The sequence below is a fragment of the Pinus tabuliformis genome, chromosome 5_1 (assembly GCF_031772625.1).
Source record: "Pinus tabuliformis cultivar Carrire ecotype Pingquan chromosome 5_1, CPIR1, whole genome shotgun sequence".
In the NCBI taxonomy this organism is placed as follows: Eukaryota; Viridiplantae; Streptophyta; class Pinopsida; order Pinales; family Pinaceae; genus Pinus; species Pinus tabuliformis.
Window position 1 is genome coordinate 213,404,838 of NC_142305.1, and position 14,852 is coordinate 213,419,689.

General features: G+C 39.9%; 1 protein-coding gene across 5 annotated transcripts in view; it reads left to right on the forward strand.

Moving 5' to 3' along the window:
* The first annotated feature begins 1,031 nt into the window (after positions 1 to 1,031).
* LOC149164158 (UBP1-associated protein 2C-like) overlaps positions 1,032 to 14,852 on the forward strand; it is a 63,454-nt gene continuing 49,633 nt past the window's right edge. The window contains exons 1-4 of one of the 5 annotated variants that reach the window (XM_089431971.1): positions 1,033 to 1,230; positions 1,331 to 1,411; positions 1,586 to 1,752; positions 1,883 to 2,075. In XM_089431971.1, coding sequence (XP_089288097.1) covers positions 1,936 to 2,075 — 140 coding nt within the window. In that variant the 5' untranslated portion in view covers positions 1,033 to 1,230; positions 1,331 to 1,411; positions 1,586 to 1,752; positions 1,883 to 1,935. Of the gene's footprint in view, positions 1,231 to 1,330; positions 1,753 to 1,882; positions 2,076 to 14,852 lie in introns of all 5 variants that reach the window. The other 4 variants (XM_089431968.1, XM_089431970.1, XM_089431969.1 and 1 more) reach the window with 4 other exon arrangements.

Sequence of the window (14,852 nt, forward strand, 5' to 3'; positions counted from 1 at the left end):
TGGAGGTGTATGCACCAACATGAGGAGGCCATATGATTGGACACAACAACAACGATAAGGGGATTGATTTAGCTAGTAATTTGACTAGTAGATCAACCATATGATTCTCTAGAGAAGGCCGTAGGATCAGGTCATAAAACAACTAGGTTTTGTTGTGGCTTAATCTTTCGTAGTGAGTGATTTTTTCCCAATGCAGGAGACCCTTGTAAGTTTGGAAAAATTGTTAATGAAAAACTAATTTTAAAGGGCAAAAAATTTGTTGTGTATTTGGAAAATAATTTTATTGCTTTCTTTATTTATTCTCCAGTTAAGATTCTAGCTAATGTAATTGTTCTATGATTTGAAATTTCTGTTTTAAATTTCTATAAGCCAATTTGCTCAAGAATCATAAATAATCTACCTAGGGATGAAAGATATTTTTAACAATGGGTCCTTAACAAAAATGCTAAATCTAAACACTTAGCAAAGTACTATGTCACTTGTATATATTCAACCCATGAAATTATAACAAATAACATGTATAATAGGGAGATCAAACTTAAGAATATAAGATGGATCTACAACTAAAATCTTAAATAAGAGCGTTCATTGAGATACTTATGTCATTAATAGAAATTCAATATGTAAGATTTATATATAGAATTATATCAAAATATATGGAATTATAGTGATACATACCCATCTTAAAAGATACATGCCTATATAAATATGACCAAATTAATATTTACAACAATACATAACTATTGTAAATGAAAATTTAAAAAATGGCAAATACATTTACGAAAGATTCTTTGGGTAGAAATCACATAACAAATTTTTTTCGCCGTGTCCCACCAACGAGTGTGCAGATAAAAAAAACAAACCATACCAAGTACATTTATTAAAACCGACCATAAAAAGAAATATTTTCACCAATTCAATAAATCAAATATAGAAAAATGGTATAAACAATAATGGAAAATCTATTTTTTAGATTTGAATATGCACACGCAAGCAATAGAAAAACCTTCATAAACAAAATTTGGCCCGGGCCCAATTTTTGACCTCTGTGATTTGAATAAACATAGACTCATGCATAGGCTCGGCTAACATGAAGATTCCACTCGTGTCTTGTGTTTTTGCATGGTATAAAAGAATCCACGGTGTGTATTGGTGTTGTGAAATGTTTAGTGTAAAGGGCAAAGAAGCTTGCAGCACATAAATCATTCATTCCTGGGCCTAAACCTAAGCGTAAGTCGAGACTCAATTTTATCTGTACATTTTTTAATTGTTGGGTTGTGAATGTCATTTTGGTTTTAATTTCTCTTTTGGGGTTTTATTTGGTGTCCAGGTGCTGGGTTTAGCAGTGGTTTTGTACTTGCACATTGATTATTTCTGCACCTTCACAATACATAGAACTCCAGTATTTCAAGCAAGTCTTTTTATTTCGTTGTTGGTTTTAATTTTTGACTCAGATTTGGGCGGTTCGGAGGGTTTTCAGTCATTTTTTCTGGTCTCAGTTTTTGTTTCATGTTCGGAAGTCCAGAGGATTTTGATGTGCTTATTGATAGTTACTAAGTCCGTGTTCTCCCACCCGGATTTGCAGACCTCTGAGCGATTAGTGGTTTTCAAGTTAGTTCGGAGTTGCAGGTTTTGGGGTATATGACATTTTTCTTAAGAAGTTGGGTATTGTGACTTAGAGGATTTCCGGGCTCGCTTCAACTCGATTCTTCTATTTTGGTTCAACTTTGGGTCTGACAGTAAAATTTGGAGGTGATCTTCAATAGTATTTATTCATTTAAGGTGTGCTTTTATTTTGTCTGAATAGGCTAGTGGCTCTAGCCAAAGCATTTGAATCTACTGGGTACATTGTTTGAGGGTTTGAAGTTGTTTCCCATTGTAGGCTCTATACTATTACTTCCAACCAGTTCAAGATATTGGCACTGTTTGAAAATAATGGAACAGAGTGGAGATGGAAAGAAGAGAAAGTTAGATGACGGAAGCAATGGTGTGCCACTTGAGGTTTCTGAAGAAGATCTGAGGCAGCTTTTGGCACCTTTGAGCAAAGAACAAGTGGTTAATCTCCTCGTTAACGCGTAAGTATAGTCTTTAGTTATATGTGTTTAGCTTCATAGGAGACATGTGTTTTTTGTTTTAGTTTTTTAAATTTATTTGATTTAATTTGTTCTTGTCCGGTTCAGTTGCAATGCCGATTCTAATTACAATTTGTAAGTTCCAATCATCTCTCATGAAGTCCCTTTTTCCCTTTTTTTTCAATAGAAAGGGTATGCCCTCTCCTCAGGGCACTCAGAGCCAGATTACTGGGTTCTTAGTGTTCAACCTCCTTTCCCCCTTCAATGGTTTTTTCGGATTGTTTTCGGGAAGTTGATTTGGAGAGTGCTTTGGGTCACTGGGACTGTTGTGAATGAAATGAAATAGGATAGACCGTGATGATTGAAAATTCGAAAGCAGACGGTGCAGAGATCTCAAGTCCCTATTGAGAACGTTGGTGTATATAAACACAAATAACATTGAGTCCTCAGATGTGCCAACTCAAATAAAAAAGACTGGTTAACTTTCAATGCTGGTCTTAGGTATTAATGGACACTCCCACTCATATCCCAAGAACCTCACTTTATATAACTACTCTTTTGGATGATCAACACAAAGCTCCTTCGGCTCTGTGATTACTCGATTTTCCATTACGTGTGACTGTTGCATTGTATGCCATACTTATTCCTGATCTCTATTTTACATAATTAAGGCTTTTGATACCAACATCGCGTAGTTCACAATGTTTTTGTCCAAAAATCTATTTAATAAAACGTGGTCATGGAATGCATATATACTCCACATGCAAATTGAAAAGCTTCTGTAACAGTGAGCTTGTATATTGTAATAAAGTTTATGACTGCAAGTTCTCTCTGGCTACTATGGTTCCTACTAAAATTAGTTGTTCCTTTGTCTGACCTACTAATTCATGCTTACCAACAAGCTTTGTACCCAACTTGCTAGCCAACAAAACATGTTTATTGGATGTGGTACAACCCAGTGCAAAGTGAAAAGTTTCTGTATTAATCAGCTCTTAATATAGATAGACTTTGATAAAAAATTATGTGCAGTGTGCAGCTAGGGGTTTATTGAATAGTGTACTTGATCATCAGAAATACAATCAGATTAAATGGAGATACTGTTAAGCATGTTTTGCACTGCTAAGGGTGACCATCACCCAGGTAAGTTGAATCCAATTAAGTTAATCTGAACCTGCAACCAATGTTCTGCCTTCCTCTTTGTTAGGATACCTACCAATTCCTTTTTGTGTGAATGATCTAAGGCTTTAGAACATGGTTTTTATGCCAGAAATGAGTTCAGTATTACCACTTAAGATTTTTTGGAAATATACATTGTTCCTAGACTTCCCAACACATCAATATAGCATTTACTGACAATAAATAATATTTTACATAGTGCAATATAACATACTTGAGTTTCAGAAAAGTTGAAAACAGAAATATACGAGAGAAGTTACAATATTCTCACCTTGTACTATTTTCTAATGCGAGTAGATTAAGACAGTAAGTAGCAAAACTATGTCTCAAATTCTTTATCATAGATATAAATTCCAATGCCATTGAAAGGTCTAAAGAGTTTTGCATTAAAATTGTGGCTCCTTGTATGAAATGCACATTCATATTGAAATTTTTTAACATAAATATATTTCAAAGTTGAAACTTTTAGATCTTAAAGTTGGGGAAGCAGGCGAGCCCTTTTTGAAATAAACGACTTCTAAGATCTGGGGAGGAATAAAAATTGTCCCACCCGCCCTCAGACAAGAAACACACTCCGCTATAGTTAGTCAGCGCATGTACAAACTTTATAGATTGTAGGTAGGGCTCAGTAATAGATTGTAGGTGTAGTGCTCCTTACTGAGCCCCATGATTATAGCCGGTTAGCCATGTGCAACAGCTTGATAGATGGTAGTGCCCCTTACTAAGATACTCCAGGGATATATATATAGAGGCCCTACTAATCCCAATTGTAGCGACCTAGTGTTAAGCATCAATTCATTGTGATCGCTCCCTCTCCCAAGATTAATCACAACAATATGCCCTAGCCCCTGAAATTACTACTGAATGTGTTCAGTCCCACCTGGTAATAGATTACATGTCAGCGAGCACTTCAATTGATCACGAGCAAGAGAGAAAGCTACAACGTGTAGCGAGACGGGAGAGATAAACATTTGTTGTTGCTTCTATATGTAGTTATCGCTATTCGACAATCCATGTCATTCATCGAGATTTATTCTTGACAATTACACTTTGTTCCACCTAGTTTCCCTATACTGCAAGCAATTATCTATTAACAAAAGGTGCTATGACGCAATAGATGGAAGGTGCTAGCACTTGTTCCACCTAGTTTCCTTATGCTGTAAGCAATTATCTATTAACAAAAGGTGCTAGCATTGGTTCTCGATTCAGCCATTTCAATTGCTTTCCCCTTACCCACTTTGTAGTAGTTCACGTAGCAAAGAAAGCGTCTTGAAAGGTGGAGCATTAATCAGGTTCAAAATCCGCAGTTTTGTGTTCATTAGTTGGTTCAACAGATCATTCGGTCTTTGGAATCACGTCTAGGTCAAGTAGTTGGATTATGCATTTCACGCCAAAACCTACCGGGTGCTTGCTTCATCCAAACACAATTCCACAGGGCCTTGGAAAGTCTAGGACGAACTGTGAGGTCTTTGGTAGAGCCCAAGAACTGGGGTAGAGCTAATGACTTAGACAAGCTTGCATGGGTCTCGAAGTAGCTACATCTACCCTCCTTCTGTTTGCTCTCCCAATCGAGCTAAGACTTAGTTTGTACGGAGCTAAGAGTAGGGATTTGTGATGAAGGCCCATAGGGAAGGAAAAGGGTAAGAATAAGGAGCAAGAGTTGAAGTTGCCTTTAGATCAGTTAGAACTGAAACAATCGATGCTCAGAGTGTTGAATTTATTTGAAAATTTGCTAGCTGCTTGATTGAAAATTCTGAAACTACTTTTCTTTTCACCAAGACAAAATTTCTCAATGATAGAAGTAATAGAATTAAACACAGAGATAATGACACAATTATATAGGAGACACATTTTTTTCTAGGGAACCCAACTAGGAAAACCCTCTACTTGCAGTCGATTTATTGAATTTTTTTTATGAGCAATCAAATTTCTTTACAAATTGTTTCAATAAAAAACGCAAGTTTTCTCTGTTAAAATTGGAAATTAGGGCCAAACTCCATGTGGGTCATCTTATTTATGGCAGCTGATATTTTTCTTGGATCCCTCTCATCGAGAGGTGTAGGATTGATCTAAAGATCATCCGATTCTGATAATTATTCATGGAGATATAAATTTATTTGTGTTATGGGACAATTAGTCAACGTCGGCCAGCAACCAAATAACCCCCACGTGTGCTCAAAGTTTTAGTATAAAACGAGGTGACTTGATAGTCATTTGATCACACACTTCACTCTTGATTTATCTCCACTTTTTTTGGGTTTTACTGGAAGAGAAGTCTAAGAGGGGAAGCCCTAAATGCAGGTCTAGAAGGAGACCCTATTCGCAATAAAAGAATGATGCCCTAGCCGCAGGTATTGTGAAGGTTTGGCCGTAGTTCAAAGGGAGATCTTACACGGTGAAGGAGGCCTCTTTACTATGGTTAGGGAACATGGTGTAGATCAGTGTTGTTGGACATTGGAGCAACAATGGGACAACATCGTAATGATGGGCATATAATAGCAGCGAGAATGCATACAACAACAGGATGATGAGGTATTGTTACTTGTAGCATCAGGATGATGAGGTATTGCTGCATGCATTTGGGTGCAGCATAGTGCAATGAAGAGCTCAGCATAGTGCAACAGTATAGTGATGGGTACAGTCATGATTGGTGAAGCATGTTGAGATGCAGCATAGTGATGATGGGTGCAACATGGTGCAGCACAATGAGTTGCAACATGATGATGAGGTGCAACACAATGATAAGTGCAGCATGGTGATGGAGTCACCTTGGAGAATCAGTTGAAGCAACATGTCTTCAACTGAGTTCAACTACCTCATGTATCATCTTCTTAGAGATGATCTATGCTCTTATTTAGATAAGTTAGAGTGTTGACTTCTGTTGTATATGTACTATCTCTCTTTCTCTCTCTCTGCTGAACTATTGAAGAACATATAAGAAGAATTGATCAAGGATTCCCCCACATTGGGGTTTGTCCCTGGCTAGCGCCACATCTTGTGTCCTCTTGTCTTGGCTTGTCTTCTGCGATTTATGTTTATGTTATATCTGCAATTTACTATTATGTTGATGTGATTGCTAATCTGGAAAAGATATTGAGCTAATTGTGAAAATTGAAGTAAATTTCTTTACGCATGGAACATACTTAAAATTAGCATTCTCTCTGCTAGTACTTAGTTGAAACTCCTTGCAAGAACCTCTAATCAAACTCTTTCCTTGCACAATCTAGGTCCTGTTCCTTAGTGCTGGAAATACCTATTTCCTAGCGCACAACACAAGGAAATTCTCTTCTCTCAAACTGTGTATAGGCTGCTCCTTACACGCTCTGCTAGTAAGATGCTCTCACACACACAACTTGTGCATTGAAGAATGAATTACAAGGGTGCCTTCGTCCTCCTTTTAAAGCTTTTTGACTCTGCTATAACTGACAAGTTATAAATTTAGAACTCAGGCTTGTGACTGATTTGTTAATTGAGTGAAATGGACTCTTCTAACTCATCCTGCCTTATTTAGAAACTATAGCTCACCAACTCGTCCTTTTCCAAAAATAAACTCGCACTTGGAGACAAACAAAATTGAGCCTCGAACTCCTGTGCATGAGTTAACTGCTCCATGACTTGTCCTATTTCTTAGGAACTCGTACATGCAAAAAGGAACTCTATTTGTGGCCTTTCTTGACTAAGACAAAAGTTAAGAAGGACCTTCTTCGTTATACTTTTAAAACTCCCTCTTAGCGGGGAAAGTGCTTCTGGAAGAACCTCGTCCACTTAGCTCTGTCTCCAACACTACCATGTTATCCGCTGCTGCAGTGACTCCCTCTAAACTAGAAGGCTTCACTGCTTTCTTCTGCGGAATTTGATTTGAAGAACCGTTCTTTCGACCATGCTCTGTGAGTCTATCACTTCAGTCATAAGTGCCATGTACCCTGTGTATCTCGGTGGTTGCCTCGTCTGGCTAAAGTTGATTTCGAAAGATCTCTCTCCTGATCTCCGTTAAACAAATCCTCTGCCCACTTGGCTTGGACTTTCCCTATACTGGTAGTCACTAATTGAGTGGCTACCTCCGCTTGCCCTGGGCTAAGCTTTTTCTCATCTTGCTGGTCGACCCAATTGCCAACTATCTGAAACTCAAACTGAGATACTAGCTGAGGCTCCATCTTGAGTAGCTTCTTCTCAGGTACTCTAATCCGCTCTTGCTCTAAGGACTCTCTTAGAGCTCTGCTCTCCTCAACCATCACTTCTCTACTTTGAGAACTTCTTGCCTTGCTGCTCAAGATTGTGCCTGTCTCTACTTGGAACTTGTAGAGATTCTTCATCCTCACACCTATTTGCTTCTTACATCCAGAAGTTAAGTGCTGGAGGTAAGCCTTACCTTTGCTGAAGATGACATCATAACCCTTGTCCTCAAGGGTAGCTATCGAAACAAGATTATTCTTTAATCCTGGAACATAGAGGACATCTCTGAGATGAAGAGAATTACTTGAATCCCTTTGAAAACTGATAGTGCCAACTCCACTAACTGCATACTGACAATCATCTCCTAGCTCAATCTGACATTGCATGTCCTTCTCCTTCAGGTGGCTGAAATACTTCTTGTTGCCTGTCACGTGGAAGGATGCTTTTGAATCAATATGCCATACATTGTTGTCTACTGAGCTTGCCATGCAAGCAATTAATGAGAAATATTTCTCGAACTGGGCACCAAATGCGTCTACCTCTGCTGATGCAGCTACATGATCCTTCCTGGACTCCTTTCGATTAGGACACTTAGTGGCATAATGTCCAAAGTCATGGCAATGGAAGCACTTGATCTTGCTTAGATCCTTCTTCTCGCCCTTGTAACTGGACTTGGCCACTCCTTAGCCCTCCTTGCCCTTGGCCTTGCTTCTCTTGCCTCCCAGGGCAAAGTTCTCCTTGTCCTCTGTCTTCATTGATCTACCATCTCTAGTCCCTCTTTGAATTTCTTCTTGAACACAGTCAGTCCATAGCCTTTCCCAACTAGGAAAATTTTCTTTGCCACTTACTGCATCTTGGAAACCATACCAAGACTTGTGAAGTCCTAGAAGAGCAAAACTCACAAGGTCATGCTCTGGTATAGTCACGCCCACACCACCCAGCTCATCTCGTACCTAAGTGAACCTTGACAAATATGTGACGATGGGCTCTCCAATGCTCATCCAGATACTCCTTAGCTTCTCCTTAAGAGCAAGCTTCCTAGTATCACTGGTACTTTGATATGGATCTTAAATAGTTTTGAACATCTCAAAATCTGTGTTCTTCTCATGGATATGAGGAACTATATGATCTATGACCCCTTCTAGAATAATCCTCTTTGCCTTGATATCATTCTTAGTATGTTGGGACAACTGTTGGGGATCTTGTGGTGGTGGTATAGCCTGCTTCACAAATTCTCCCACCCCACTATCCTCCAAAACTATCACGACCCTCCCTTTCCATGGAATGAAGTTAGGCTCCCTTTAAACAGTGGTCTGATCTTAAGTTCTTAACCCTTGGAACGCCATCTTGCTTACATAGAGAGCTCTCCTCCACAAATTTGATCAACCATGCTCTTCAAAAACAAATTGCCCTCTTAATTGTCACAAGCTTGCTCCTTGTTGATAGTACTGGGGCACCACAACCAGGTTGCCCACTAACAATAACAAGTTTGCCCACTTGTTCTTTATACTTAGGGCATCTTCTAGCAGCCCACTGTTGATAGTACTGGGCACCACAATCAGGCTGCCCACTAACAATAACAAGTTTGCCCACTTGTTCTTTGTCCTTAGGGCATCTTCTAGCAGTCCACATAATAGTGGATCCTCACACGTTTCCACTTTAACTTAGGATCACTTTTTGCTATCCAAAACACGAAGAACAACTCTCCACACATCCCTACAATCATCAACTAGAGACACCTTTTGTGAAACTGTATGTCTGCTCCTCCTCGGCCCTATTAGTATTCTCTACGATCACCTTAGAATGACCCTAACCAACAACCACTATAGACCATACAACTCTGTGTTTACCCCAATCCTGGACCCTTTAGGTCTGTGCATCACCATGAGGAAATTCGACCCTTAAACCAACACTCAACCAACGCACAATTTAGCTACTTTAAGGGACTCGACCCTCCTTGATGCACGAAGAAATAGAAATAGCTCGTCCTTAGTCACAAGAATAAACCACAATCTTATGCACCAAAAGATCAACCCAAACACTCGTCTAATTTGCACATACAATACGGCCTAATCACAAAGTAAACTTAGCCTCATCTTTAGCTATCCTAGCATAGATAAATCACATAATACTCTTCTCATAGTTGCAACCTTTTCTCCTAAGACTAGATGTCCACTTTAGGCATGTCTCACATATGATGAATTACCTTAGATCTATTAATTACCTTGGTGCTGGTTTTTTTACGGATTTGCAACCTTTCTTGACTAAGGCACAAGTCAAGAAGGACCTTCTTCGCTACATGTTTCAACATTTAATAGCGAATCAATCGTAATTTTTGAATACGTAGATATTAGACTCAACTCCTCTCGCTCTTGCTTGCCAACTCAGTTCGTCATTCTAAGTCTCAAGCAGAAGGGAGGGAAACAGACTGGGCAAGAAGTGGTATAGGTCCCTAGACAAAGTGTTTAGCCTGCGGTGGAAACAAAAGACTTTTTACTTTGTTTCCTGTCGGGTTTTTTTCAATAGAGGTGAAGTGTAGTTGTGCCCAACCAATAAGCAAGAAGTTTGAGCCGTCGCATTCCAGTGAGCACTTGGTAAGCAAAAACCCTCATTCTAGGCGTTTGAACACTTGAACCTACTATACCTGAATTTGTGCTTTGCAATCATTTTCCCTTTCCTTTTGCCCACAAATTTCAAGCATGAAGCTTCAAACCAGAGGGACTATTATTTTATAAATCGAGTGCTCCATTCCAACAAATTGAATTGTTTCATTTCTCGAGTGCGACTATTATTGCATGGATGATCAAACGTGGGCAGACACCTGAGAGAAGAGTTACCGGAAGCGGAGAGACCTAACGCGAGGTAACTCGATCTTTAACGAGAATTAGGAGTGATTTCGGGTGATCATTATTATGCACGTAATATCAGTTGATCGCTCAAATAGGGCATTGAGAGGAGGAAGATTGACTTAATGATTGGGGGGGGATTAACAAAAGAAGATCATTTTTTTGACAGAAGGTATTGAATCATCAAGAGGAGTCTTCTATTTTGTATTGATGAAACTTGCTTAATACTACAATCCTACCAAACTTGGAACATGGAAATGTGCTAGTCGAGATTAATATGGGGGCACTTCCTACTTTGTCGTTAGGGAAATGAATCTATTTGGGGTGCGAGCTCACCTAGAACATCCGGATAAGTATCTAGTCAAGTCCAACAACTTCAGGTCGATCCTGTCCAACTCCTCTGATTATTTACCTGGGTTTGAACCTTTCTCTTGGGAGGTTTTGAAAATACTCGACTATAAAGGGAAGGACTTGCCCTTGGTAACTCCGATCTACCTTTTTATAAAGTGTTCATGTCCAAGGTTGAACCTTCATTTCTATGCAGTTTCAATCGGTAACTCTAAAGACTTGCTATTGGTAACTTCGAAGATTGAGGGATTGGATTGTTGGTTGAGGGAGTTGATCCTTTAGCCCTACCAATATAGTGGCAAGCAAAGAAGAGGTTCTATATAGCTTCTAGGTGTTTGTTGAGTGATATTAGTTTGATAGCTGAGTTAGTGAGGGTGAGATAACTTAGTTAGTGAGGAGCTTAGTGGGAATAGCTTAGTTAGCTCATAGAGCTAGTAGCATAAAAAGGTAGTAGGAGTACCATTAACTTATCTACTAGCAGTACTAGTATAAACAAGGTAAGCAAGAGAAGAGGATAAATAGTGGTTTAAGTAGGACCAATTATAGTAGGAGCATATCTAGCAGCAAAGGTAGTAACAGGACCACTGACAGGACCAACACGATCAATGGCACCAGTACCAGAGCTAGTACCAACAACACATGTAGCATAACTAGTAGAAGCAACAATTCCTATAACTAACCCAAGCATGAGGGCGATCCAATACTAGCAGGTGCGTTTGACCTAGTCCTTATTGACCTAGTTTATGACCTAGATCCACAACCAACATCAATTGATCTAGCAACACCCTTACCCTCATCAAATAAGTCACTTAGGATCAGGAAAGAAAAGCGTAATTACATAAGACCCATTCCTTTCTATTTTTGGCCTTCCTTATATCCTTGGCCTTTTAGAATGACGATTATCCCTTTATTTCTATCTTCCTCTCTCTTTCCTCTAACTATTAGCTAAGTGTTATGTTCTCCCATCTATCTCCTTACATTCCCTCCTTAACTAAGGTATGCATGCGACTATATAGGTGAGTTAACGAGGTAAAGATTCATTCCTTTTTGGGAGGTAGAGATCTGTTGACTAATTATGAGGAAAAATCTTGATTCCACATATGGTTGACAAATAGGAGGGGAAAGCAGGTTTCGGGTCCGTAGGCCCTAATTTCTGGGTGTGGCCCAATGTCCATATTCAGATAGGACTGCTTACTGATTGATAATAGGTGGGTGTAGGTCAGCCGCCCTCCCAGTGACACTTGGGAAAACACCATCTTAAATCGAAGAAAAAATGTAGTACTGTTCAAGTTCACTGCAACAATCCCTCCCTTCAAGCCTAATGGCAGGGTAGTACTAGTAGGTGGGCCTCATGATTTGACGAGGTTGAAAAGGCTTGGAGATATTAAATCGGAGAAATAGTTGTATTGGGTTTACTTCTATTACTATGATGGGCACTATAGATTATATAAATTGCCCACCAAAGGCACAACTTGATGTTCTACCCATCCAACCCAGTGGGCTTTCCATCAGGCCAACTCAAGCTTGCGGGATAGTCACCTGAAACTAGATTGTGTAGTGTTGGGGAGAGGTGGTTTGTTATAATAGTAATTATCGCACTTGCTTGGCCTTATGATATGACGTAAGGTTGTGAACTAAGACTTAGCCATCGGGCGCCTGCAACACACTGAAGGGATAGGCACATTAATAAAATAAAGAGCACAAACAAAACAAGGGATATTCATTTTAGGTGGGCGAATAGGGTGGGTTGAGGGGCGCAAGGGAAGGTTCGTAGTTTACCAACGTGGTGTTGGGGCGTGCTACTAAGGTGCGTGGTAGTGGTTGGATTTGACTTAGGTTTGGGGAAACAAGGAGCACAAATCAAATGATTAGTTGCTCGGTGACCTGTACCAGCAAAAAAAATACAAAGGAGTACAAAGAGTTACTTGTTGATCGAGCCATACCAAGGTCAACGTGGGAGCATGAAGGAAAGAAGACCGACCAACTTGATTCTCCTGTTTGTTGTTCATTCGTTCGACTCTCTTCTGTTTATGGATTGCAATTATAAAGGCATAGACTTAGAGTCTTGGCCATATTCATATTTGTTTTCCTAATTTCTCCCCTTCGTTTGGGAGAAGTATGCAAATAGTATATAATTGCCCGCTGTTGGCCGAAGGAAGAGAGTAGCTGTGTCAAATCTATGAACAACTTTTCAATCATCGCTTCCTTCCTTTATGTTATCCTAAGTGCTTCTCTCTCTCCCTGCTTAGTTGCCTGCCCGAGATAGATATGGGAATAGCCTTGATGCTACACGAAAGAACATATAAGAGGACAAACAATAGGTAGCATTGCCTGAATCATCCCCTATTGGTACCTACTTAAGCTTGTTGACAAAATCTATCTCATGGAATAAGTTACCAAATTAATATTGGTAGGAAAATGAGTTGTTCAACAAATAAGAAGATAAATAGATTTCTAGTGAGAGATGTTGACCCACATTAAGACTCTGGTCCTAAGGGAGGGCGTACCCAAGGCCCTTAGTAGACGGTTACATTCGAAAACAATGGGTTCGATTGGCTCCAATTGACGATAAAAGAAATACCTATCATTACTTACACCCACCACAGTTTCACCCTCCAATATCAATTTGAGTGTCCTTTCGGACCCAAGTAACTTTCCTAGAAAAGGAGCATTCAAACTACCTACCTACTCGAACCACCTCTTCTATATTAGATCTATTTGTTCAGTTGATTCGACATAACTCCACTATCCTCGTTTTCGTCACTTCAAGGGGAAGGTTGATGGAATGGTTCTTCTTGATACTTATATGTTAGTTGTCTATGATCCGTAACCCAACCATGACCCCCCCATCCCCAACACAAACCCCCATACTCCCAAACACATACATACGACATATACTGCCAATCAACGGGCACTAAAGAATATCGCTCATAGGTCGAGTAGGCACTCACTAATGACTGAGGTCAAGCACTAACCATACTATATCATAGGTGGGTGAAGATAGCAGGCCAACAAGCTAAGACTTTCCTCTGAGTCTTTCTTGCCATCGTCCCCTATCTCACTACCTCGATGCGAGTTACACTTAGATTATATAGTCTGCCCCAACAAGATGAATCATACATCTAGATAAATAGAGTGCGCTTGGATACCACTCAGTAACTCATAACCTATTCTGCTAAGGATGAGCATCTCGCCACGAAAGGTGAACACAGGTAATGAATGGGTTACCCCTATATAATGAATGAACACCCCGTCCATCAAGGAAGGTAAGCACCTATAGCTGGACACACGGTCCAACCACTGTTACCCTCTTCTCTTATTCTGATTGGCTTGTTTACTCTTTTGCCCGTCAAGTCTTTATTAAAAGCACCTCATAACCTGAAACATCTCGGAGAAACCACAAAGTTGTCTATAGAATTTCCTCTCCCTATGGTTGAGCATCCTTTCAGCACCTAGATAACTCTATGATCATATCCAACTAGCTAGTTGACTAGAGAATTTATTGGAGCTTTCTATATGATTTCCTCTCCCTTATGGTCGAGCAACCTTTCGGCACCTAGGGAATAACAATCAAATCTTTTTCCTTGTTTTACCTAAAGTGTTAGTGGGTTTCATTTTAGAGTTCACTCTACTTGTCCCTTCTAGAAACTAAACTTCCTTTTTCCTTTTGCATGAGCGGAACCAATTGATCTAGGACTAGTGGCTCTAGGCCAACCACCACCCCAGTGATGCCATCCATCCCATCCAACCATACCAACAAGCAAGACCAGCTGGCCATACCACGCCTTGAGATATGGGAAATTCACTACTAAAAGGTTGTGTATCCCATCCAGTGATCCCGACGATCTTCTCTAGCGATACCATGCCTTGAGATATGGGAGTTTAAAGACTTAAAGGTGGCGTTGCCCATCTAACCATACCAACAAGCCACGCCGATTGTACCACGCCTTGACCTTGGGGAGGTTAAAGACTTAAAGGTGGCGTTGTCCATCCAGAGTCATACTAGCTGTACTATGCCCTTCAATCATGGGAATTTAAAGATTGAAAGGTGGCCCTGAGAGCCTTCATCTTCTTGATGGGAGATATCATTTGCCTTTTTTTGTTACTTGGTCGACAGGGACTAAGAAGAATCCGCTGAGGTGGCTGTCGTCATACCCCTCTTGCCCAACTGTGGTTGGAATGGCCTTTCCTTTCCTTTTGGGGGATCAACTGTTGCTCTCACCTCCGCTACTAAGAT